The following is a 27,503-nucleotide window of genomic DNA, read 5'->3' on the forward strand; positions in this document are numbered from 1 at the left end:
CAGCATATCCCTATTTTGCCAGAAAGGAGGGAATCTGTAACTCTCTCCGAGGTCCAAGTGAGATGCCATGAAAAACCCTTAAGGTCAATGGCAGCCATTCTTGACTCTTCCTCCTCTATCCATATCACGTATCAACTATGTTTGGGCACAAATTATGGCTTTTGTCCCCCAAAAAATCATATGACCCCACTGGTCTGGCACCAAGTCAAACTAACACAAACCCCGGAGGGCTCTTTCACCTGGACCCTGCTTCCACCGCCCTGGCAGGAGGGTGGGAAGGGTGGGCTCAGGTTTGCCTACACTCACATCAGGTAGGGATGATCTGCTCCTACCTTAAGTCCTCAGGAAGCTCCTGTAAGGGAGAGAAGCAGCCAGCTCTCACAGCACACCTAGTGCTGGCTTCTTGGCTCAAATAAGCAGTGTACCGCACCCGGCCTCCCCACGTCTCCTTTCCACAGGGAGATGCAGGATGATAACTGGAGCCATCAATAGCTCCCTGCAAGAATGGGGAACATGAGCCACTTATTCAGAAAGGACAAGGAAGAACTAAGGAGACAGATATCCTGGAATAGTGCATCCATAATAAATAGTCCTGGCTTGCAGTGGTGCCCATCCCAACTACTTGGAGCAGGTCTAAGAGGACTCATTTTAGCTGTCAGTAAACAACAGTTAACGTCCCTTGGACCTAAATGGAAGCCAATTACCAACTCATAGGTAAAATGCCACCACGAAGACTGGCTGTGGGCAGGAGGTGAGCAGAAACCCACAGCTTCCCTGAAGGAAGTCAGCACCACGGAACAAGGCGAGGAAACCGCATACCACCACTCAATGCCCACCAAGCCCCTACGCAGGGACTTTGGGCACGGCCAGGCTGTGAGCCGGGTCGGCAGCCGCTACCAACGCTCGCAGACCAGAGGCAGCACTGCCCCGATGGCACTCAGCCTCTGCAGGCACTGCCGCCTGGGAAAACAGCCTTGGTGCTATGGAGCCGAAAGGTCATGCTTCAAAATAAGGGCAGGCTTTGAGTTAAGAAAGGGTTAATGGCAGATTACAGGCTGCCAGCATGGGCACATATGGAATAAAAGGGGGGCTGAGATCAAGAGCCTCGTGGTGGGTTAACTCCATCTGTTCCTACAGGGTTTCGGGGCATCCCCCTGGGGAGACAGTGGAGAATAGCTGCTCCACAGCATCTACTTCAGTAGAAGAGCCCTAATACGTGTCAGGGACCTGTTACACATACAGATTGTGTCTGGTATGCATGGTTATAAGCAATGTATTCACCCCTTGGACTCTATGGGTCAAGAAGCCCTTTATTAAACTACCTACAACTTTATCATTAACCCCAAGCTGTGACTATCTCCAGAGGAACCACTTTTCAGAGCCAACATCTCTAGCTCTGGCCCATCTGTGTTTGATACGCATGCATGAAGAAAAAAAAAAGGCAAACGTAGACTGAACTGAACAAAGAGACTTCTCACTGCAAAAGCTCAGTGCATATTTACACAGTATCCTGCCCTAATTCTCACCTTCTTCATTTATGTCATTTTAAGACCTCCGCACTAGCAGGGAAGTATTAGCTGGTGTTTAACCGTGTGCGTCTGGGTTCAGCACGGCTCCCGACGAGCTGCTGCTGGAAGAGAGCCCCGTGGCAGGGATGGACATGGTGAGGCAGTGACAGGGGGATGGTCTACGGCAGAACCGCCAGCCGGGAGGGTAAGCAGCACTGGGGGACACTATCCCAGCCTGAGCCCGTTTTGCCTTACCTATAAGGTGAACCAACATCAGCCGGCACGGAATGACCTGGCTATGTGACGCGTAGGACAAACCACCATGTGCAACACCTGGACCTCCTGTTTGCAGGAGACATGAATACATTCCCCCCCCCCAAACCCATACAGCCACAGTGCCAAAAGACCTGCGTGTGCCCTAGATGCAACTGCGGGCTCTTCACCCCCCCAGCTGCCTCCCCTCCAAAGCCTGCTCAATACCAGCCACTTTCGTTTCCTCTGGTGGAGGAAAAAGATGCGCTAGATAAATTACATACAGACCTTGTGGTCCATCAATACCCTCATCCCCATCCCTCTCTCCCAGCCTCCACTCAGGTCCCCACCAGCACCGCTCAGCCCTGCCGGAGCCCAGCTCTGAGCCTGGCACAGCCTGTGGCACCCCGCGGCAGCGGGTCCCTAACTGCACCCATCTGTGTTACGATAAAAGGCACTTGGTTGTAGCCAATAGCACCTCGTTATATCAAAAACACCGCAGGAAACGTCTACAGCAGAACTGATTACGGCACAGTAATTCTTCAGGCAGTGAAAGCAGGGCAATTCCCAAGATGGGATTATTTTTTTGCAAGGCTTCACCTAATTTTCTTGATTTTTTTCTGCCCTGCTCGCTCCTCAGCCTTCCTTCCAAACCTCTCCAGCTTTGCAGTGCTCTTTGATTTAGTCCCTCAAAACAATATTCTGCCTAACGCACTCCAGCGTAGCGCCCAGGAAAGCACCACCATCCACCAGACCTCCGGGCTTTAAACATGTAGCAGCAGGAAAAAGTCAAGAAAGCTTTCACTTTTCACTCTGTAGCCAGCAGCCTGATTTGGGGAAACCAGAAAAGACCGGACAGGTACTTATAAACATCTAAATCAGAAAAGATGAAGCTGAGTAAGCAGCAAATAAACAGATGAAAAGGGGCAACGATACAAAACCTGGGCAGCGTGGAGGCAAAGGGCAGATGATTTGCAGCTGACGCACGGTCCGGTCCGGCTGCGGTCCTGCCAGCCAGCTGCAGCAAAGCACAGAAAGGTTTTCTGAGCCGATGGGCAACACCAGACAGGGTGCACCGTCCCCTGCTCTGTGCAACGCTGACACTGTCTCTAACTGCGCTGAGCTTTTTGGTGCTTTTCACCTCATTTTGAGCTGCTTTTGCTCCTTTGCCTGGAGGTCAGGGGGCCAGGGGGAGCCTGCAGGGCATCTCTCCTGCATCTGAAGACTGCATGGAATGAGAAGGACCAGCATGGCATCAGCAAAATTACTCTGAGTTGCCTGGGAAGTGCTGCACCAATGGTTCCCTTGGCTGTCCCAAGGCCAGCAGGAGGAACAGAGAGCATTTTGCCCTAATAAATCACCCCAAGAGCCGGGGTGACATCCAGGAGTGGAGCAAATCCTGCAGGGGCACCAGCCACAGCTGTGGGGCACTGTACGGAGTCCACTGGAGCCGACAGAAACATCACCCCGGCCCCAGCTGCTCAGAGGCAGAAGCCAAAAATAATTAACTTCATTTGTCTTCGGAAAGCGCAACCATCCCGCTTTGCTGGCCGTGACTGCGGCTGTCCCCGTGCCCGGCCCCGGCTGCCCACGCTGCCGGGTTCAGCAGCCGCGGTGCCTGCACGGTCGCTGCCTGCGCAGGTGACTGCCTGCCCTGGGGTGAGAGCTGAACGGGAGTTTTTCCCCTTGGTTTTGTCTGGTTTGCACAGAACTGCCTTCCCTCGTCCCTCCATGGTGAGAACAATGTTCCTCTGCAGCAACATGTGCATCCTCCCTTCTGTTTAGCAATTAAAAAAACCTATAAAAATAAACCTAGGGGTCCACCTTCTCCAAAAGCCCTTTCCAAGCCTGCAAGGGACAGTGTCTTCTCGTGGTGCCCTTAAAGCAGAAGGACAAAGCTCCCCTGTTCATGTCCACCTCCATTTCTGTCATCTCTGTCGAGATGATTTTTCCTCCCCACGCCGGCTGGGGAGCCTGTCACGGGTCCCTGGCACACTCCCAGGAATGTTTTAGCTTGGCTGAATTTTATTAGTTTTGTCCTCTGGATGAAGTGATCCAACAGTAGTTACAGGAGGTAAAAATGAGAAAGGAGGAGCAGACACAGTCCACGTCAGGCAAGTTTAAGGCAGCTGAAATTTCATCAGAAGTGGTTGGTGGATGGTGCCAGCTCTTTCCACTAAGCTGCATTAAGAAATAGCTGAAGAAAAGGAATTAATCCTTCCCCAGTGTCACTGCCCCACCTGGGACCGTATCTCCCAGTGACAGAGCTAAGCTGAAGGAGAGCTGCACATCCAGACGGGACCGGGGCCATCGTCCCACCCCACCCTCGAGCATCTCAGGGCCTTGAGAACAAAGCTGCTGAGGACAGCCCTGGGAGAGAGGGCAGGGACTCAGAGCATCCTCCCCAGGTGCCCAGGAAATCCTGTCCCTCCTGCTGCTGCCACTGTCCTCCCTCCTCTGCTGTCCCTCTCCTGTCCCCAGCGACCCACGAGTGCAGCTCCCAGCCCCAGCCCGCCAGTCAGGCATTCACAGGTGAAGGTGATGTGGGTCGGCTTGTTCTGAAATGAGAGAGGGCAGAGCTGACCCCAAATACTCTGCACTGGCTGGGGCTCAAATGCCTGCGCTACGAACCAGCCAGCAGCGCTGGCCTGGCACCGCTGTGTCCATCCCCAGCAACCTGGCCCTTTCCAAAAACACCACAGCTCCCTCCCCAGCACAGGAGAAGAAGAGGAGGAGGAGGAGGAGAGGTTCCCTGTGCCAAGCCTGACACAGGTCCCCAGCGTCCCGGCACCACACTGTCACACAGCCACCCCTCTCTGGGCCAGGGGATGAACCGCCTGGTCCCTCTCCCACCCACAAACCTTCTAGTCCCCTTCGCAGGCAGGAGATGCATACAAAGGCAAAGGCAATAAAACTCAAAATAGGGGGGAAAAAACCATGATTCAGGAGAAACAGTACAGACAGGCTTTATAAACAGTGAGGCCATGGGGCTGCACTTTGAACAGGCAGCTACAAAAGCACGCTCGGGCCGATGTTTAACAGAAAGCAAAGGCAGGGACATAAAAACAAGTAACACCATCAAACAGGGACAGGAGAACTCCTTTCATTGAAAAAACCCAAGGTCCGATTTCGCTGCCTTGCATCACCCTTTCTGCTAAGCACGCACATCAGCACAGCGTTTTAGAGCCCCCGCCTCCCCCTCCAAACGCTCTGTGCTCACCGCTTGTCTCAGCGCTGGCAGGATCCTGCTCCACCATGGATCCTCCTCCAGGCGGTTGGATGGACGGACACACAGCTCCAGCAGAAGATTTGGCGTAAGGGGCCGCTAGAGTCCAATGCCAAACCCTACTCTGTGACGGGAGATCCCAGATACATTAAAGGGAATCGCTTTGGGTGTGAGACATATTTGCATATTTGGCAGGTGGTGGGATTTTTTTAATTGTCTCAATAAATATATAAACAAAATCTGTTCGTTTGTTGGGTTGTTTTCCCTCCTGGGCTCTGCGGCACCACGGACGAGAGGAACAGCAATCGCTCAGCTGCCAAACTTGTAGCTGTTGCTGCTGCTCCCTATGATGGATTTGCCTAAGAGCCAGGTCCAAATTTACATCCACTGTCCCTAAGAGGTTTGATCATTTTCTGTGCAGTTTTACAGCCCAGCATCAAGACCTCAAAAAAGCACAAAGTAGGTTCGCACAAAGGACCAGAGCACAGAGAGAGTGAAACTCAGCATTACAGTAGCAGGAATTATTAAAAGTCCCCGAAGAGGGACGGCTGAAATGTCCCGTGGATTCTGGGCATGGTGCAACTGGTGACGGACGAGGAAGACAGGCTGAGGGCAGTGAGGTGCCTGTGCCCTCCCAGAGGTGCTGGGTGACCCACGTTTCAATTCTGACCTACCCTAGATACTCCCCGGGCAATTTCAGCTCAAGCTTTTGGGTTTTTTTCTGCCCCTGTCCTCTCTGCCTCTATTTCCCCACCACAGCACTCCCGTAATTCCTCTCTCATTTTGCTGATCACACCCTTCGGTGGCTGCTGCAAGGTTACATCTCTATTTAGTCAACCCGTAGCCAAGTGAGACGTACCTGACTCTTCTAACCTGCTCTCATAAATCAAAGTGGGAGGCAGGGAGCAGGAAAAATCCTGGTAAGCACTCAGGACGATGCTAAGTTGACAGATGCAGGGCAGGGGCTGGTGGCTGCCTCCCTGTAAAGCATCTGTCCTTTCCCTCCGGAGGATGAGGCCAAAGGCTGCCTTTATCCCAGTGCCAAGCACTGCAAGCTGCATCTCCACCCCTTTTTCCAAGATGACAGCACGTTGGGGTGATAAGAAGCCCAAGCCAGAGTGGTGGAGATGTTATCTGTGGGGATGATGGTGTCTCTGTGATGTGCACAGTAATGAATTGCCTTGTTTGCAGAAATGAATAAGTTGTGCCTGGTGATGCAATGATCAATTTGCTCCATCATGTGAAGCTGTCCATTCATCATGGGCACCAACTGCCAGCTGCTTGCGGTCAGTTTATTGGCACCAGTGGAGCAAGGGGCTCCGCAGGCAGCTCCCCGGGTCCCTGCTGAGGAACAGCCCAGAAAAAGGGTTTCCCCTCTCCCCCGACCTCCTGGTTGAGGGTCCTCCAGCATCGAGCATCCAGAAATCACAGCTCACTCCGTTCCAGGAGACAGAAAAGAGGGAAAAAAAGACCAAGTTCCCATGGCATCTCCTGCACCAAATGGCAAGAAGAGCTGGCAGGACCCCCTTTGCCTGCTCCTGCCCATACCCCGCCGGCATGATCCCCACAGGGACCGGCCCAGCCCAGCTCCTCAGCCTCAGTGATGCTCACCTGCAGCAGCACCCATTTTCCTGCGCTCCTGCAGATAAGGCACGAGGCCAAGGCACAGAGCAGAGGAGCTCTGCTGCTGCTGTGACAACGTGGCCATGGCAAAGCTGTTTCACCTCTCCTGGCCCAGATTTCCTTTGCCTTTCTCATACACTTTGCTTTCCATCCTCCTCTGGTCCCAGGGAGCCTCACACCGCAGCACTCAGCACCAACGTGCAGAATCACAAGTGCCAAAATCACTGCAAAACCCCTGCAAAACATCACTGCAAATCCCTCGTAAGACTGGGGCAGTGGTGGTGTCACAAGGGCATGGCAGGGCTGAGCCAGGGAAAGCCACAGGCGGGGAGCAAAAGCCCAGCTCCCGTCCTCTACACGAGATGGGACGCATGCGGGCGTAGAGCTGGGGAGCAGAGCTCTCTGCCGTCGAGAAAACTGAAAATAAAATAACAAACAAATAATAAAAAAAAAAATCCAGTTGACTGTACTTTGGCAAAGAATTCAGAGAGCAAAGGGGCTCACTTGGGAGCAAAACGAAGATGAATCGACAATGAGTTCAAGAGAATTCATTCTGCCGCTGAACACTTGTCTCTCCATCAGGACATCTCAAAGGCTTGTCAAGCGAAGGCAAGGCTTTTATTTGTTTCTATGGTTGCCATAACGATAGAGCTATATGTCATGTCAGGCGGCAGCTGAGGCTCGCGCCTCTGATTTATAGCCGCTCACCAGAAATTATCAACTTTTCTGCAGAGCGGGTGGCATGGTGAGCCAGGACCACCAGGTGTTTGCCAGTGCCGTGCTCTGCCCCTCGGGTTATCTCTCCTCTCAGTCCCCTGCAGCTGGCTGTGCCCCAAGGGATGCTTTTATTATCCCTTGCAGGGATGCTTGGTGCTGACAGTGGTGGGACGCAGGGGCTGTGGGTGCGGGTCCTCCCCATGAGCTGCCGATGGGGCACAGAAGCATATGCTGCCACAATTATAGCGATTCCTGGGACAAGCGGTACCTCCTAAAGGGCCAAAAAGAGACGGAGAGATGTCCAGGGAAGGCCAGCAGAAGGATTAAATATCTAATAGTAATTTGTTTAAAAAAAATATGGGCTACTGTGTTTAACACCAGGTTACGGAAGAAATACAGATAAGAGAGAGGGATGGGAGCAATGGGGAGAGGGAAACAACGAGGCGTCTTGAAAACAAGCGAAACAAGGTGGGACTGGGAAGTATTTCTTGTCCTGGCAGAGTGTGCACAGCTGGGACAGTCTGCCCAGCCTCGGACCTGGCCTCCAGCCCAAGCCAGAGGCTCCCCAGCACAGGGAGAGTCCCGCAGTGCTGCTGGCCAACCTCATATGAACAAAGACGTCACCGTTAGCGTGGCCACCACGATCCCAGACGTGTGACCGATGTGATCATTGTGTGGAAGATCAGGCTCTGGGGTTGAGGAGGGGATGCTCAATGCAGTTACTGATAAATTATACATCTAAGTTTCATTAACTCTAAGCACCCTTGTGCTTAATTTATGATGCACAGCCCTAAAAACTCCACCACCAAGTTCTGCATGCAGAGTCCTGTCCCCACTCAAGCCCCAGCACACGTGGGAAAATGCCCCCTGGGACGTTTACACGTAGACCTTTGGCTCCCGTCTATAGGAATTTCCTCTAATGACATGGCTGCAGCAGCGGGAGGAAGCTTGGGCCCTTCATTCCCACCCACCAAAGCACTGTGTACAGCTTGTTGCACTGCTCAGCGGTGAAACACACGAAGAACAGCATCTCTCTGGAGAAGCAGCAGGGAGTCAGCATTTCTCCAGAGAGCTGCTGAAAGGCAGAGCCCCACCTGTCCCTTCCGCAGTCTCAAGCACCTTCATAAAAACGCAAGGCCACGTCCGAACCTTTAACCCTCCGAGTTGTAAAGACTTCGTCACTTGTTTTCTCCAAATCAGGCTTTCTGCAATTTCCTTCCATTAAACTCTTCAAGACAAGTGACCGCAGAGCCAAAAGGTGTCAGACTAATGAAAGGTCTGGAGGAATGCAGCACACTCGTTATTAAAGACGCAGAAGAAATACAGGACTGAGCTACCATCGCAGTGTTACAGGACAGCAAACAGGGCACTCCAGGCGCCGAGGTGCAGCCGTGTTGCAGCTAGTGTAATACAGCCCAGGATCTGGCCCTTGGCATGGGGACGGGACTGTATTAGAGCTCAAGTGCTGCAGGACCACCCGCGGGAGCTGCCAGCACGGAGGGACAGCGGTGCCACCGCGGTCCCACAGCCCGGGGAACAGGTCCTCCGTCCCGTGCAGAGGGATGGCTGCATTTGAACACCTACACAACAGACAGTGTGTGTTCACCTCCGGTGGTAGGGTGACATTATGTGTCATCATCCCGACATCTGAACCACCAAAATCGCTGTATTACTGCTCCCTTGAGAAGCTACCAACAATTGTCTCAGTCCAGAGGGACAAGGCAAAGAGGTCGCAAGATAAACAGCTCTAAAAGCACCTTTCTCATTGTGTGAAAGCACCCAAGAACCTCAGAGGAGGGTCTCGGAGACAGGCCATCGCGATGCTCGTGAGCACCAAACACAGCAACGTCCCTGCTCACCAACTGCAGTGGACCTGAACAGCCCCAGCATTAGCTCCTCCATACCAGCACACTCCGCTCAGGTGGGATCACCTTGGTTTCCACCCACCCCAGGGTGCTCGGGACCCCAAGCTTGCAGCCCGATCCCCGTTTGAGAAGTGTTTAAGTTCTAATGCAGAAATAATAGATCACTTTTCTGTTTTCACTGTTTCTATGAAACCTTCCATAATTCAACATCAAATATTTATCATTACGTTTATTAAAGTTTTAATAATTTAGCATCTCCTGTATGTAAGATACAAGTGCTGTGAACTCATCTCCCTCATTCTACCTGGGTCACTCCAATATTTATACCTGGAATTCTCAGTTCTAGTTCCACTTACAAGGCGAGCAGGCAACAGCCTCCATGCCAGGAAACTCCTGTCCTGCTGCCTGGCATCCATCCTGACCAAGACTATTCCATGAGGATCAGTGCCCAGAGAAAATTACTGCACTGGATCAGAAAGCAAGCTTCCTAGCCTCTACTTTGCTAACATACTTTTAACAAAGATGTGAGGAGGCAAGAAAGAAATAATGTTCCCCTGGCATTTTGGCTTGGAAAATGTTGACATAAAACAAGGCGACCCTTCACCTTCTCAAACGAAAAGCAGTAGTCTTCTGCAGACAATAAAAACAATGCTCCTAAGAGAGCCAAATTGTGAGAGATATGTACCATCAGTCTCTTTTTGCAGGAAAGGGAACAAGCACTAATTAGCAACAAAAACACACTTGGAAATGAGGATCTCTTGGATGCCGTCCTGGCTCTGCCATAGATTTTGCAGGCACTTGCCCCAACCATAGCCCTGCCAAGATGATGGGACAGAATAATGGAAATCCACCATCCCATTGCTCTAGGAAAAGAAAAGACAGAAGGAGCTGGGGGACATAAGGATCCTGCTAGTGCCCAGGAAGACAATTCACAACACAGACGAGAATTTGCAGGTCAGGAAATTGTGTCTTGAGTCAAGAGGAGAAGGCAGCAAGAAGGAAGGGAGGGAGGGAGGGATCGCAGAGTCTCCCTGGCACCCAACAGTCACATGCTCAATCTTAATTTAATGGGGAAGAGGGGAATACACACTAAATACTTTAGGAATTAAACCCTTGTAAGGGTAAGTTGACAGTTAAACCCTTGTAAACCAGACAGAGGACAATCAGCACCACCGTTCTCCAAGGCAGAGGCTGCTGCTCCCTTTCCAGCTGGGGCACAGAAGGCAGCTGCTTTGCCTGGCTCCTTTTCCATGGGACCCCCCTTTGCGCACCCTCAGCCCGGTCTCCCAGCAAACAGCCGCTCCTTCCACCCGGGCAATTCTCCTCCTGCAATGCCCTCTTAGGTCCCACTTCTGAACTAGACTGTCACAAGTCCAATGACATCTGATAAAAATACAAGCCAGTCAAAATGGGGAAGCCAGAGAAATATCCGGGCATTTACTGAACTTCAGGAAGGAAAAAAACCCTCTAATTGTATAATAATTGGAGAAGCAACACGGCCTTTCACCAGGCTCTGACCTTGGCCCTTCATGAGCACCACAGCAGACTATCTAGGGCTGGGTAGATATGATATACCTCTGAGTTTCTGAAAGATGATAGCACCTCCATACTGGTAAATGCATCAATTTAAGCTATGCAATCTAACATTAGATTTAAGCCACTTCAAAATTGCCTTGCCACAGGTTCATACCAATTTACCTGACTGGATTGGCAGACTTCAGAGCTATATGCACAGGCCTGGCCTAGACCCATCAGGACCAAAAAAGCCTGGAGGGCTATCACATTGCATTTCTTAATGGAAGAAAATTAATCAAACTTATCATCATAGAACTTACTGCATCCTCAATAACAATTTAAAGAGCAGCAGTCGCTCAAGCATGAGGAAAACAAGAAACCTGCTTCCTACCTGACATCCGCTGGATCTTCTGTCACCAAAACATCTGTCTTGCAGCTGGCAAGAGGATTGATGGAAAGCTCCACGGGGGGCACCACGAAGCTCTTACTGACAGGCAGCCACAGGCCTTGACCCAAACTATAGGTGGACCTGGAATAAGGACAAACATGTCATATAGGAACAGAGTGTCCACAGTGAATGGTGGCCCTCTATTGCACCTGACCACTTGGAAGTCAGAGCAGCGGTGGCACTGTGGGATAATTTAGTCATTCCATCCTGTACTCAAAGCCAGATGAGAGAGGAATAGCTAGAGATGTGACAGAGAGAACGTGGGGATGGTCAAGGTCTTCTTTTTAGTCCAGAGGGACTTTCTGTACGCACTGTCCTCGCTTTTGCTGAGCTGCATCTGGCTTAGGGGACGAGAGAGAAACCCTTCTCCGTCTGCAGAATATGAACAAGTCTTTCAGGTCTGTCAAAGGCAAACAACACCCGTGTCCCCCAGCCAGCACAACAAGATGGAGCCAGGAGTGACCAAGAGGTAGCATCCTCTGGGATGTCCTCACTGGCTCTCCCCTCCGGGATGTCCAAGCTGAACACTCCTTTGACTGACCTGAGTATCTTCTCCGGCGCCTGCTCTCCTGTGACCAAGTCGTATCCCCGCTCGAGCGTCGTGTACGGCCACGGCCTGGGAGGCAGAGAGGGAAACAGCAGCTGTGGCACATCACTTGGCAGGGAGAGCGTCACAGCCCGGTCCCGGGTCTTTGGTGCCAGTGATGGCTGGTAGGGAGGAGAACTGGGCTCCTCACCAACGTGGGAGCCAGGACAGAGCAAATACACCATCATATCACTACTCACCCTTCGCTGTGTCCCCAGTCGCTGCGCACACACAAGTGGCGATGGACGGGGTCCGGGGCGTAGCCTTCATGGCAGCTGCACTCGCCTAAAAGAGAAGAGGGGAAGATGAGACCTCTCTGCCCCAGAAATAAGTCAGTGACCATGGCGTCGGGCCCTCCTCCCCTGCTGCCCATCTCTGCTTCTTCGTGGCCATTCTTGGTCCCTGCCGTGGATCTGGAGCACTTTGGACTCTTCCGAACACTCCAGGAGATGCGGAGGAGGAGATGTGGAAAGCTGCAAGAAACCTGTAATCCTTCTGGAGGAGGTTACGTGATGTAGTACCCGCAGTAGCTGGGGATGGGATTTCATGATGCAAAAGGTCTGTCCTTAACCCGTGATCCTGTGCACCCCTGCAGCTCTCCAGGCTCAGCAAAACTCTGCCCACGGCCTCCAAGAACACCTCACGCTCCCCACAGAGACGTGCCCGCATGGATCCGGCCCCTGCCCTGGTCCTGCTGAGCCCTGCCCGCACGCCTGGCAGAGGGGCTGCTCTGGGGCCGGCGGTTCACTCCTCTGCAGGGATCGTGACCTTCCTTGAGGAGAGCCAGCGTCCACTGCCACGCACTTCCCCAGTAGGGGGACATCCCCAACCCATGCCAGCCATGTCCCCTTCCCACCTCTGCTACTGTCACCTCACGCAGGACGGGACGGCAGAGTCTCCTGCAGCCCAAACTCTTGCAGGATGCAGAAACCCCCGACCTCCATCCTCCGCAGGCAGCGTCCATGCTGTGTCCCCGTCCCGCAGGTAAGGGCTTTCAGCCCCGCTCCCCTCCCCGCTCCCTTTCCCTCTCTGGGTGCTGGCTCACCCCGTTACACCCTTTTGACAGCAGGAGAAGACATTTCCCGCACCAGAAACCCGACCGTGCTTGGCCCAAATTGATTCCGTGTTTGGTAGAAATACATAACCCGGAGCAAGAAACGGCAAAATCAAAAGATTAATTGGATTTGCAGGTGGAGTTTCTGTTACAAGCTGCTGCCAATGGTTTTTTCCCCCCTCCCCTCCTCTCCCCTTCGTGCCTGACGGTGCAGCAGGCTGAGCTGTAAACACCGGCAGAGGTGGGGACCTGGGGAGGATGCTGGGGGGTACTCCCATCACAGCAGTAATGCAGACTGGCAGGTACCTGCATGCTCATCGGGATCCTAAGCAAGTTCTTAAAATGCCTCGCAGAGATTACAGTAAAGAGCTTTATTGTCAGGAGGGAGCGAGATGGGGGTTCAGCCGCTGAGAATTTTGAGGAAGAGCTGCCTGGAAAGGGGGAGGCAGCAAAAAAAGAAAAGAGGGGGGGAAAAGAGACAGCTAATGATGTGCTAAAATGCAACAGCACCTTCATGAAATATTCACTGCCTTAAACACATCTAATATTAAAGATTAAATGTCCTGGGATTTGTCCTAGCGACTTCGAGGCACTGATTTATGATCTGTCAAAAGCTGCTAACCTCATGATTCATAACGGGAGCGGCAGGAACATTGCTTCTCCAAAGGGAAAGAGTTGGCAGAGAGACGGCAGCGCTAGCCCCTGCTCTGGCTCAGCCATGCCTGGGGGCTGGGGCGGTCTCGTTGCAAGAAAATGCAGGTCCTAATAGCTCCATCAGTGATTTTAAAAAAAGAAAAGTTATTTTTTCCTTGGCTGCTTAGTACGCAAGTTTCCCCAGCCGTGCTGCAGATCATTAATTCCTGGTGCTTATTACATAACAAATATATGCTGTGCAAATGAGAGACATCTCAAAGTGCTTGCAAGGCAGAGCTGGGAGTCTTGGGGCACCGGCTCGCACTCAGCTCCTGCCACAGAAATTAGAGCAAGTAGCGAAAAACCACGTACAGAGGTTGGCATCAAATGGCCTGAACACCTCCCTCCTTATCGATGGCTGGAGGTGCCAGCGCGGTGAACTCCTTTCCCATGGCGCAGGAGGGTTTATTTTGTCCGCCGGCTTGTTTACTGCTCCGTCAGTTTGGCATCGGAAGGAGAAACTCTATCAACCTGCAGAAATATTGATTTTATCGACTCCAATCCTGGAGTTTCAACAGCTACAGCTGGTGCTCGAGGCTTTATTGGGAGGTTTATTGGGAGGTTTATTTCAGTAAGTGAGAGGGCAAATGGTGGCACCAGCTGAGGAGGAGATCCAGGGCGGCAGAGAGGTGGGACACTGGGGAAAACCCCCAGGGCACAGAGACCACGGGTACGTGCCCCTCACCAGGACCACTCGGGACCAGCTTTCCACAGGTTCTCCAGGGAGATCTGCACCCCTTTGGCAGAGTTTTAGAAATTGGACAGGAAGGCTTCCAGCACGGGATCGGCTGAGCGTTGCAGTCTGCTGGAGGAGCGGGGGCTCCATCTCTTTGGTACAGACAGTTTAGGATCTATTTCTGTATCTAGACCAATGAACAGGCATTTAGTGGGGTTTCCAGAAAACCTCAGCAGAACCTGCTGTGCTCTTAAAGGTTTTCACAAGCTTTTGCTCTTTCCCCATCAGGATCCACCCTCCTTCTTCGGCCCCCTGAGCTACTCTCTTACTTTCAGTCTGTCCCTATCCTCCCCAGACACAATGCTGAACCAGGGAGGATGCTGAACCAGCCAGGCTAATCCCCACATGCCAAGAAACACCTGATAAAGTCCCCCGAGTGGCAGGAACGGGGATTCCCATACCTCTAACTCCTCTTTAAGGTAAGTGCATTTTCTGAAGAGCAGATTTCAACATGCTGCTAAAATAAACCAAACCACCAAAAGCTGTAACAACAGTGCCTTTGTTCAGAGCTACTAAATCCCACGTGCTTCTGAGACAGGCACAGTTATGCACTCAGCATTGCTCAGGCTAAGTTAGGATTCAACCTGAGCTTAAAGCCAAAGTCAACCAAAATAACCAAGTTTGACAAATAACCGCACCTGAAGCCGGATGCAATTTCCACAGGTCCTGCACACGCCTCCACGCAGCGTTCGGCTGCTGCAGGAGGACAAATGAATCAGGATCTAAAGACCGCTGTGACAAGCATCCTATTTCTGCAGCCACCAATCCGCACCGTGCCCACGGTAAAAACACAGGCGTGTGCAGTCCTTCCTCTTCCTTTGGATTTATAACCCACAAATCAGGTCGGATAATCCATGGCAAATTTTGAGCTGTTATAGCAAAAGGATCGTTGCTTGCTCAGTTTAAGCAAGAGCAGGTCCCAGCGCTCAGCTCTGGAGGTCCCCTGTTATATTTCCAGTATGTTATTAAACAAAATACAGGGAGGGGAAAGAACACCTCTGCCGTTGCAGAGAGAAGATGCATAAATCAGGAAATGCAACACCATCACTCTAGCAAGAGGCTCAGAAAACCTGTTATTCATGCAACACATGCAGCTGTGTGGAAAGGCGAGGGGAGAGCTGAGGCCACGGGAATGCAGCAAAACCCACGGCACTGCTCCATCTTCCCCTGCTCCCCGCTCCCCACTTACACAAAATCTCATCACAGACCGTGCTGCCACGACTAATTACAGGTAACATGGACTCTGTACCAGTTTCTGCTCGGGGAGGGCGAACCCTTGTCTGAAGCGGCAGGACACATCCCCAAACACCGCAGGCACGTCTCACCTGCAACCTCCCTCTTGCTGTGCCTTCATCCCCACGGAGGCTGGTGGAAGAGACCACTGGCAGCTCAGCCCAAAGTGCCACGCAGAGCCACACGCAGCAAGGCAACGGGCTGCTGTGTGGGCAGGAGCGGGGAGCCCAGCCCGCGGCACCTGGAGAAGCGGCCGTGCAGCTCCAGCCCGCTTTGGCCCCACGACGCTGCAGGCATCGCTCCTGCCCTCAGCCGGGAAGGTGAGAAGGATCTGGAGCCTGACACGGAGGAAGGGGGCAAACTAAGGACACATCAACCTGGTTTCCACACGCAGATGCGAGCTTCCTCTGCCTGCTTCTGAGCATGAGGCTCCTCACGTTGCTCATACTTCACACTGGGTTTAGTGCTGGAGCAGGGCAGGGCTGGAGCAGTCTGCAGTCATCGTCAGCATCCGTGGCTTTGAGCTCAGGGCTGGCCCATGCTGAGGCTCGCTCATGCCTGAAGGAAACAAATCTAACACAAGCCACATCCAAGCTCATCACCTCCAGTGGCACAGGCATGGGGCAAAGCCAACTACATGGAGGAAAACAGCCCTCCGGCTCCTGCTGCATCTTGACCAGCACAGCTGGAGGCTTTAGCTCTCTTTTTTTAATATCTGAGCTGGAATTTGCAGAACTATTCTTCCATTTTGCCCACCGCACCATGCTGCTGCTCCTCCTGAAAGGGGGAATGGGGAAACAGGGTCTTGTGTTGCACCCTCCCTGGCCATCCCCACGCTCTGCCCAGTTTGCAGCAGAGCAGGGTTGCAGGATAAACTACCAGTGTGCCAGGATAATCCTGTTAGCTTCATTAGGGCGAGAGGCGATCCATGGTGATAATGCTGCAATATCCCCCTAATCCACCCGCCCAGTGCACAGCATGACGTGGAGGCTCCCAGAGTCCCTGTGCTCCCAGGGAAGCTGCTCTTTGATGTCATTGGCATTTTTATTTAAGGAGTCAGAGGGGTTTTGGCGGTGGTGGAGCAAACCTCTGGCTTGTCAACCTTCTCCTGGCTGGTATCCGTGATTCCCTCCTCACAGCAGCACCTCCATCCCTGGCATTTGCCCTCATCCCAAAGGGATGCCCTGCTGTGCCAGGGCCGTGCCCCAGCTGCAAAGGCACCATCCTGGGGACCAGTCTGGACCCCAGCTGAAGTGGCAGCCTGCTCCCAGAGCCTGCAGGGCTATAGACAGGTGCCTTTTGACCCGTGCGAGCATTGCATATACCCGCTCACACCGGCTTCAGGGCTGCCTCTCCCACCTGAAGTGATGCAGAGCCTGGCTCCAGCTTTTTGGGTCCCCTCCTCTCTGGACACACACACATACCAGGGGACATGCCAGCCCCAGCAAAGCACCCTCGGTGCCAGCAAGCCGTAGCATCACTTCCATCACTCTGCAGCCCAGCTGGGTCGTCCTCCCTGCAGAACCCCCACCCCAGCAGCGGGGCGAGCTCCAGCACAGCTGCCTCCCCAACACTGCCTCTTGCTTCTCCTCCTTCTACCCACCACGGCACGGGAGGAGAAAGGGTCTGCAGAGGGAGGTGGGCACCGGGCGGCAAGCCGAGGCCAAGCATTTTTCGGCAAACAGAGACGGCCGTTGAGCGCGGCGGCTGCCCGCCCCACCGGCCCTGACTGCACCAGTGTTTGCTGCGGGGCCACGGCACAAAGCCCCTCTCTTCTGGGCGAGTGCAGAGCCATCTCCAGGGTTACCAGCCTGCTCCGAGGCAGGACGACTGGAGGGTCCCCCCTCCTTTCCTGCTTGCAGGGATGCAAAACCCTTCACCCCCATCAGCAGCTCGAGCTGCATGGCCTGAATTCCCTCGCCAGGAGCAAAGGCGGCTGCAAAAGGCATCTCCTGCCCAGGTGCTGCTGTCCCAGCCACCAGCTCGGTGCTCGGCAAGGACAATGTCCCCTTGTCACCGCCCGCAGCAGAAGCCGCTGCCCAGGAGCCCCCATCGGGGCAGAGGGGACCTGGGTGCCCCCATGTTGGGCTCATGGGCTGCCTCCTGCCACCCCGCAGGACACCCTGTGCTGCGCCCAGCTTTGCTGTCCCTCCACGTGTCCCTCCCAAGGTGGTGGCAATGCCCAGGAGCACTGGCCGCAGCCCCGGGCACCAGCTGTGTGGCACAAGCCACCAACAGATCAACACGAGTCACCCGACCCCTCCAATGGCCACGGCCACCAGCCCCCCATAATGAAGCTGTCAAGGTCTCAGAGTCTGTTCCACGTCCAGAGGAAGCCCTGCATCAATTTGTCCTTTACAAAAGGTTTCTGAGCTCCTGGCAGAGAAACAGCCTCTTCATCCAGCATCCACAGAAAGTTTGACGAGGGTGAATCAAACTTCGTGTCCTTCAGCCATTTGAAGCGCACGCTGTGACCCCATGGGCATCTCTTACAGGCTGTTCTTCCTCACCATTACAGAGCACCCCGGACCCTTGGCGCAAGAGGAGGCTGCAGGGCTCCCTCCGGGGCATGGTGTGGTCCAGTGGTCCTCGACACTGTCTCCGAACCACGTGCCATGCTTGCTGCCTTGGCCCGGCTCGCTCCCTGCCTACAGCAACCCTCGTGCGGGCAGATCTGGCTGCACCCCTGCACCCCATCCTAGAGCTGCAATAACCCGCGGGGAACTGCCATGGGCCCCCCAAAGCAACACCTCTCCTTGCTGCCAGCCCTCCTCCCGAGGGATGAGTACTCCACCAGGGAAATGCAAACCCTGGGAACCGCACAAGAAATCTCAGCCACCAAGTCCTCCTCCAGACAGGAGTTTCTCTGCCTGCAGTCTGGCCTAAACAAAACCAATAAACCACCAAACTGTCTGCTAGGAGCACTCCCCGTGCCGGCCTCAAAGTGGCTGCCAGGGGTGCGAGCGCAGCATCTCACGGCTGCGTGGGTACCTGAGCCAGCGGGTGCCCCGGTACAGCTCCCCTGGGAGGAGCAGCTCCCAGCGGCATGATGACACCGGTGAGCTCACCAGGGAGGGGACAAGACACACATTTGCACACCGGTTGGCACTGGGGCTTCCCATCAATAGAGGTACGGATGAGAGGAAAGTTGAAAAACACCTGCAACAAACCTCTTTCTTAAAGAGTTTGCTGTACCCCTGTGGGATGGCAGAGCAAGGGCCTCTTTCGAGAAGGAGATTCGGAAAAAATGAAACACAGGTAAGGATGAAAAAGGGTCTTACTAGTTCACTGAATCCCCAACTTCAATGAATAAGTGAAGCATCTTCAGAGAGCTGCTGCTGGAGTCAGGCTTGGCCCCCGGCCGAGGCCGTGGCTCCTCCGACAACCACGGCAGCAGCGCTGGCTCCCGGTGAAGCTCTCTGAAAAGCTTCTCTTCTTGCCCTTGCTATCTGCTGTCCTGGGCCTTCTGGGATGGCATTTTCCAAACCTGAGTCTGCTTCATCCTGACGAGAAATGCAATTTCAGTAAAAGCAGTTTAGCTCTCGAGGAATGAGACAGGGAAAGTGGCTCCTGCCCGGCTGACCTGACAGAGTACGGAGGGAAAACCTGGAGTTAATTTGACAGTTATCCCTCCTCTCCCCCTGCTGCAAGTCACCCTCTTCACTCAGATCCACCACAGCGCTTAAGTGCAAGCTTAACTTTCACGGATTGCATCTGGGTTTACGCTCTGCACGGGTTTTATTCTCGTTATCATCTGCTCAGCCCCCACGCCACGCCACCAAGGAAGATCTCCCTGGGCACACGTGCACGGCTGATACAGTGAGGTCCCAAGGGTGGACCAAGGGTGGTCTGCAGTGCCATGGCTGTCATCTTCTGGGGTGAACACTACCCCAGAGCTGACCATGGTGGGGTGAGAAGCCACCTCCTGCAGCACTGGTGGGACAGGTCAAGCCAGGGAGATGAGCTGCAAAAGACACTGCAAAACTCATTCCTCTTCCCCGCACTCTGTGGTCTTTAGACAAGCATAGAAATGCCATTACAAGAACATTAGCAGCTGCAGGATTAAACACTCTAATGGCAGAAAATGAGAGTGTAAAGACAGCACAGATAACCTTAACTCAGCCCCCTTGCAGGCATGCATTTTGATTGCTGTTTATGTATAACACTTCAGCCCGGAGCTAAATTAGCTTGGGAGTTAACTGCCTCCTGCCCTGCTTGGTGCACGAGGCAAGCTGTGCCACCACATGAAAAGAAATCGTATATTACATGGTTTTTGACCAAGTTATTAAACCACATACCTTAGAGAGACAGAACCTCATCTTATAAAAGTCTAAGTCAATAAAGACACTAGGATCCTCCAACAGCGAAAATAGCAGAAGTGCACAAGAACAAACAAATATTACTTGATGTGCACAAAAGCTGCATGATATTAAATTGAACTATCGGAGAAAACGGCTGTTTTCATAAACACAAATACACCCTCACCAAGGTTGGTCATGTCCTGATTTACATGCTCAGCTCTGCAACCTCCAAATCCCCTGAACAGGTTGCCTTTAAAAAATGGCTCAATTTTAAAATTACTTTCACCTGTCTCCTGCCTGCAAGACCCCTGTCCTACCCAGACAGGAACACCATCTGTGGCTCTGGTGACAAACTAGCCCATTTGGAAGATGATGGAAACAGGTTGTTTTTTTCCTCCTGTCAATTTCCAGTAAAGACCCTTCACTACCACATCTCATTTGGTCCTTACAATCCCATACCTACTGCTTTGGGGGGTGCCATCAATTGTGGATGCAAAGGAGAGAATTTCAATGGAGAAGTGCCGGATTTATAGATGGGAAAAAAAAAAAAAAATTCAACGCATTTGCACCTGCTAATCAAGGTAGCTATCCATCTCATTTATGCCACTGCTCCGGCAAGCCTGACAGCACAAAATCAGAGGCTGTTTCTTCCAGCATTTGGCCCTAAGGGACCGATTCTCCAGCAGGTCTCTTAAGCGATGCCCGCAGAATGTGCAAGTGAATCAGTTTTGTGCATACAAAGCAGGTAATTGTGCTCACAAATCAGGATTTGCATATGCCGCTGAAAACAGAGGCTCTCATAAACGTTACTGGAGCTGGTAAGGGAGGCCAGTGAAAAAGCAAGCACTCCTGGATTTTACACAGAGGTATCCCAGTGCGTGGTATGAGTGGCAGTGCTGGCAACATACTCCACATCTGTCCAAGATACGGAGAGCAAGGAGAGTTGACTGCAAGTCCCAGAAGACGAGAAACCTCCCCCGTTCTTGCTTCAAGCAGCACAGTCAGCACCTGCCAAGAGGATGGGGTATTTTGGCTGAATCCCTCCAGCCAAGGACCGCATCCTGACCCCGGCGAGACGCCTGTCCCATCTGATGTGGCAGCGCATGGCGGCTGGGGCACGGCCACCGTGTCATGTCTGCAGAGGGAAGACCCTCAGCAGCATCCATTTATATATGTATTTGCAGTCATGTCAGACCAACCGGCTTGGCTGTTTCCAAGGCAGGGGGAAGGAGAAAGTCGGTATTTTGCTCATGTGCAGATGTTGGTGCTCCCTCTGAAAAGCCCTGATGAGCTGGTGCTTTGCAATGCGGGTTTGAAATTTGTCAGGGGGGCAGCAATCATTTAATTAAAGAGTGAGTCACACGGCAAAGACACAAGGGAAGGCAAATTAAGGTCAGGCAAGCAAAATGTATTTTGGCATTTCCTAGTGTTTCAGAGTCTCCGTTTTCACTGCGGATTATTATTCACACTGAAGTAGTACTTGGTGGCTGGAGTCATGAGTCAGCACATTGTATGGACAGATCTTATACAAAACTCCAACCCAAAAGAGGTCGTCAGTGCTGGGAAGCAGTAAGAGCTCGAGTCTCACCAGACAGAGCATACGTGACCTGGGGGCCTCTGTCCAAAGGTGTGCCAGGAGCCCTGCCGCCGAGGATGAGTCCTACCCCAAGGTCCTTGGGGTAAGGAACCTTTGGGACAAGGCTGTATCCACACTGCTGAGAAGAATGGCTCCAAGGGGACGGCTGAAGTCAGATTAGCTATAAATGCACTGGAGGACCTCAAAGCTGGCTCTGCTGCTCTTCACAGGGGAAACCTTCAAGGCTTTCATCCTCCCAACAGGATAAACCTCAGTCCATCCTCCTCATGGACGCTTTGCCCAGCCCAAGAGGACAGGGGGCAGGGGAAACCCGCAGCACCCACCATTTGGAATGCTCACAGAGATGATAAAATCCCTGACCTGAAAAGGTTGAAATCTAGGCAGGATTTATGTCCCATAGTAAAACCACAGGCCTGCGTCTCTCACGGTGATAAAAATAAATCACCCTTAAAAATAGAATGGCATTAATAAAAATAGATCTAAAAATACATGCAGTGCACCATGGAGTTACGGTCTGCTCCCAGCCTGGCGTGGAAACTTCCCACCAGCTAAGGGCTGGCCAATGATGATGAACGTAAGCGGTGCTTGGGGCTATGTCCTGGGGTAGGTGTCAAACAGGTACTTCCAAAGGCCTAATTTTCAGTGGGTGGTTGCTCAGGTTTTGTGAATTTTGGAGCTCTTAAGGGAGTCTTAGATTTAGGCTCTGAAAATCAGCAGCCCCACCAGCCAGTTCTACTCTACCCTTGTGGATCCAACAGGCACAGACAGGAGAAAGATTTTGCTTTATCCACATGAAAACTCCCAGGCTGGAGAGAGGGGGAAGAAGCTGATTCACAGATTTTGGGTGAGGAACCTGAAGGTTCAGATCAAGGCTGCTCTGCCCTCGCCTCCCATCACAAGTAAGCGGGGAGGATGGGAACCAGGGACGGGAGCCGTAGAGCAGCTGGCGAGGTTAGGATCCAGCGCAGTGTCGGAGCAGAGCACCTCCCGGGCTAACGAGCATCGCTGTCTTCCCCGCAAACGAGATCTGACATATCCTGCTCAAGCGTGGGGCATCCAGCGAGAACAACAAGCTGCTCCGGCAAGCTGGGGATGCAGGGGGAGCAGCAGCTGGGCCAGCACACGAAAACAGCCGCTCCTTACAGCGGAGGCCATGCGAGGATTAAACCGGTCCTGCTCAGTGCCAAGAACGGCGTGGGGGCTGGCGAGTGGAGCCACGGGGCTCTTCCAACGGGGAAGTCACAGTCTGGCTCCATAAGGTCTCCCTGCGGTTTCTGCTACAGGCAGAGTTTTTTGTCTCCTCCTGCTCTGAAGCAGGGGACAGCTGAACGCATCTTCCCTCTCCTGCAGAGGTGGCTGCATTCTGCCAATGACTGAAACAATCCTTCTGCTCTGTAACATCTGGATGAGAAGAGCCACATCCTGCCCCATCTCCATCTGCTGGGGTGGCTGCTACCACCTCCCAGACCTCCTTGGGACTGTAGGTGATGCCCAGGGCTCGTCTACCCAGGGAATTCATCCAGCGTAATTATTCTGCTGCAGCGATGCCTGCCAGTGCCTCCACGCAGACAAGCCTCGAGGAACAGGAGTACTGAGAAGAGAACATCATCTTGACCAGGAAAATGGATTTATGAGACCAAGTCCAGTATTTGCACCTCAGCTGAGCAGTGTGTTCACGACTCTGGAGGATCTCTTCCTCTCAAAATGCCGTGTATGAACAGCACAGTCCATGGCAGTGGGAGGCTTAGAAAAAGCCATCTCCTCTGTGAGCCATCCCTCTTCAAACCCCCTGGCAAAACCAGCAACCAACATCCCTACTCACAGCCACGAATCTCATACACAAACACATAGTGAAGAAACTCTCATTGCTAAGAGAGGAGGGAAGCAGCTCACGCGGAGAGCCGGGGCTAACCTGGAACAGTACTTCTCAGTGAGGAGACAGGCGGGGTTGTGCACTCTATGGATGCAGAGCATGCCAGGAGCAACAGGACCACTTGTCTCCACACCACCAAGAAGGCATCCCACCGGAGGTGAGGCACTGGGGAGCAGGAGCAATGCTCACTGCTGCAGAGGGCACGGCACACCCCATGTTACAAAAAACCAGCACAGACCCCGAGCCACCTTCCCGTGCGAGGTCCTGTCACCCGCACCAGCTGAGGAGATGTCACCTCCTGAGGGCCAGCCGTTGGCTGGGGTCACATATTTATTTCCCACCCATGCAGCCCCCCTGCCTTCATTCACTAGTTGCATGTTTGCTGTTTTCTGTGTTCCCGGCTCACCGCAGACTCCAAGATCCCCGTTTGTCACCCACGAGCATGTAGGCCAGAAGGAAAGGTGACACTTCTCCTTTGCCTGGCCCCACATCTCAGAGTCCCAGCAGGGCCGGCAGCTGCTGCTTCACCGGGGCAGCCTTTGCATGCAAGCAGAACATGCTCAGCAAAAAGGTCATTTACGGATGGGGAAAGATGGCAGACTTCACAACTCCATGAGGAAAGGTTGGAGGAGAGATACAACCTAGGTGACTATCAGGTAAGAGCACTAATCAGAAATGTGGTGCTCTGCGGTGGAATGGTCAAAAAAGAAAAGGGATGGAGATGGGGCAAGATCATGAGTAGGTTTTCCAGACTGGACAGCAAAACAGCACAATTTAGAAGCAGATAAACTCCATGCGACTGCAGCTGCGACACCAAAGAACTGATAGGTCCACCATTTCAAATCCTCATCCTTGCGCCCACCTTCTTTATACTTTGCTGATGGGGGTCACCACTGGGTGACCCTGCCGGTACCTCTTGGTCCTCCGTGCCTAACACCAGGCTAAGGCAGAGGTGAGCCGAGCAAGCATCGAAGTACCCAGAGACAAACCTTCTCCCTCACATCTCCAAGCTCTGCAAGGTCTTCACTCTTCCCCGGCCACCCTCACCTGTCTCTTGGTCACACAGTTGTTCACAGGCATCAGTGGTCCTCTGTCCACAGAGGTCTCTCACCCAGGGGGATGTGGCATTGATTTGATAGTACAGGGACAGCTTGGCTGGATTCAGCCAGTCGGAGATGTCCAAGTAGCTCCCCTCGCTCACAACGAAGCTGCTGCCTGGAAGGTGGGAAAAAAGTGCATTAAGTGAGTGTAAAAATTAAACAAACAAACAAACAAACCAAACGGGTGTTTTGTCCCAATATCAGAACACTCCACTCTTCAGGAGCTGCTGTGATGTCAAGATCAGCAAAATAAAACCAAGTTCACCAACACTCAGACCCAAAGAACTTCATTTGACCATTCCTCTCCACATGAACATGCCCCAACGAATGGTCCACCAGCTGGGACACTCCTCATCCCCTATCCCTACCCTACTGAGCATCACAAGACATTGAATTTGATTCCCAGATCTCTGCAAAAATATGGACCAATGTAATCATTCTGATCTGTAAGACTGGAGCATCACTTCCCCAGCTCATGCAGGTGGTGTCCGCAAGATGCCTGGATGCCAGGCTCAGGACACGGATGGGCAGCAGCAGCATCGGCTGTTCCCACTTCTGTTCTTTAGTTGAAGGTGAGTGAACTGGCCCAACACACAACTTCTCGTATGAGTGGTCTCATGTCAGAGACACTCCCTCACCCTCTTCCTCCTGAGAGTTAGAAGTGAATTGCTGCCAAAAATCTTTTCTTACAAAATCTTATGTTTCTTTATTTTGTGAAATGTATTTTTCCCCACTGGCATCTGGGAATATGCATCATCTAATTAGCCAAATAGATTTTCAGTTCAGCCCAATCATTTCCTTATCTAACATCTGAGGCCCAGCATCACTTGGGGGATTTTGCAGGCACAGAGGTCCTCATTAACTCTGATCTTCAATTACATTGATTATAAGACTGCCTCCATAATAGCACTGCACATATCAGAGGGGAGCCAAAACCCCTCTGCCATTAAGTGGTGTTTTGCAAAAGTTACCAGGGTAAAAGCCTCTAAAAACAGGGGAGAAGAAACCTTCAAAGAGGAGTGGGCAAGGGCAACTGCCAGGTAGCCCAGGAACCCAGAGCCACCCTTCCAGTAAGCGCTAGGACTTGCAAATATGAGCAAAATTTGCAACCACTATCTGAAGATTCAAATCCTTCTTAGCGATCACCCAAGGATGGCAAGTCTATAGAGTCAGGGTGTATTTTCATGAAACTTCAGGGCCTGTATCACTTAGTAAAGGACTGGGACACCATTTTCCCAAGCACTGCATAAGATCTTAGCTCAATGAAAGCCACGCGATTAAAAAAGCAGGACAAAAAAACCCCATAGCAGCAACCACCCCACACAAACCTGCCTGAACACAAACTCCTGATTTCCTTTTGAAGAGAATCACTGATGCTTTAGCAAGAAGGAGCCCTTCTAAACCTCATCCCATGCCACATTATCCATGCAGAGGATAAAGAAAACAAAGCTTGAAGTAAAGCAGCCCAGTGAGCGACCCCATTTTCAGGCATCCTGAGATCTCAGCACCATACAAATCTGGGCCCTAATTTCACATGAATTCAAATCTTTGACACTTACACTGTTTATACACCATAAACATATTCACAGACACATCTCTACACTCAAAGCCAATGGAGGCTGCCAAGCTACTGACTGTTCAAGCAAATGAAAATTAGACATCCAGGATCCAGCTGCTCTAGAGACACAGCAAGGCAGGAGCCTGCATCACCAAGGCTGCAGGATACATCTCAATCAGACACACGGCAGCAGTAAATTGCCAGGTAAACTCCACAGCACCGGTGGAAAGCATCGAAACACTGAGCACAAAGAAGTACCTTAGAGCCACGTAATTTTGTTTTTAATTATCATTCTTTTCCATGAATATTTAAAGATAGCTTTAAATACCAATGATAACTATTGCTGGTTTATTTTACCAAACAGAAATGCATCATGAACCCATTGGGAGTGTTTACTATTTATGCGTACGTGTCTATGTAGTAACCTCTCAGTCTTGCTTTCTTCCTTATTTTTGTAGTTCCCTAATAAAGAGCGAGGCTTGGGAGGCACGTAAGCACATTTTGAGGCTCAGCTACAGACGACTCCCAAAACTGAAGAGCAAAACCACCAGCTCTCAATTAAATCCCTACTTAATGAACCCCACTTCTAGTTAAAATACAGCCAGCCTGAAAGTAACAGAACCAAATCAGACATAAAATAGTCTTATAATTAGTATTCATAAAGATGAAGGTGACTCGAGCTGGCAGAGCATCCTGGCCCAGGAGCTGCTACCCGGAGGGGACCCCATGGTCAGGGTGGGAGATAGAGGGGTGACCTCTGGAGCTCCCCACCAGCCCCACATGCTGAGCTTTTCCAGGAGAAGGAAGCACATTCATGGCCTTGCTGCCAAATTTTCACCTTCTTTGGATAACCCAGCCTGTTTGCTGCTGGAATTATAAACCCCCCCATACCATCTATTTATGGAAGTACCTCCTAAATCAACACCAAAACGTGACACCTGGCCAGGAGCCAATAACTCCTCTTTCAGCAGAAGTTTGGTGTCCATATAAAACCACAAGTTTGGGAAGCTTGAAATCATTTGCAAATTGATCAAACTTTGCCATATTCTGTACATAGAAAGACCTTCCCAAATATAATGCACCTGTAACTTAGAAAAGTCCTAGTATTTTCAAGAATAATTACTTACGTGATTTTAGTAAGTCTGATTGAGAAATCATCCTCAATATCTAAAGCTTTAAAACACAAAAAGCTGAAGTGAAAACATTTGAATCCAAAGTCCCTGAATTCAAGTTCAGTGTAAAATGGAGTCTTTCTACTTCAGTCTAAGGAAAACAAAACGAAACAAACCAAACCAAACCTGGGGAAATTAAATGCTTTCGCTAATTGTAAAGACTTTCCTTCCTTTCTAGGAGGGAGGGGACAACTTCCAGCAAGGAAACTTCTCACATCTTTGAAGCTGATTCTGTCGCAGCTTGGCTGGGCAGGATTTTTAGAGCTGTTCACAAACATCCTCATCACCTTCGCTCCCATTGAAAATACAAACAAACATCTCAACCTTGATCCCTTTACAGCTTGCCTGAGAAAAAAGTAACAGGAAAAGGCATTCTACAAATATTTTGAAAGCTAAGATTCTGAAGATTTCAAAGCCTTTTCACATAATTTTTCTCTTTATTTTCA

At 51.8% G+C, this 27,503-nt stretch overlaps 1 protein-coding gene across 1 annotated transcript in view; it reads right to left on the reverse strand.

Moving 5' to 3' along the window:
- ASTN2 (astrotactin 2) overlaps nucleotides 1-27,503 on the reverse strand; it is a 360,290-nt gene that overhangs the window by 189,812 nt on the left and 142,975 nt on the right. Inside the window, exons 7-10 of the mRNA XM_075056199.1 lie at nucleotides 24,275-24,442; nucleotides 11,941-12,025; nucleotides 11,696-11,770; nucleotides 11,098-11,235 (exon numbers count right to left, since the gene is read on the reverse strand). Of these exons, the coding sequence (XP_074912300.1) occupies nucleotides 11,098-11,235; nucleotides 11,696-11,770; nucleotides 11,941-12,025; nucleotides 24,275-24,442 (466 nt within the window). The remainder of the gene's footprint in view (nucleotides 1-11,097; nucleotides 11,236-11,695; nucleotides 11,771-11,940; nucleotides 12,026-24,274; nucleotides 24,443-27,503) is intronic.

Source organism: Buteo buteo, chromosome 23 (genome assembly GCF_964188355.1).
Source record: "Buteo buteo chromosome 23, bButBut1.hap1.1, whole genome shotgun sequence".
Lineage (NCBI taxonomy): Eukaryota > Metazoa > Chordata > Aves > Accipitriformes > Accipitridae > Buteo > Buteo buteo.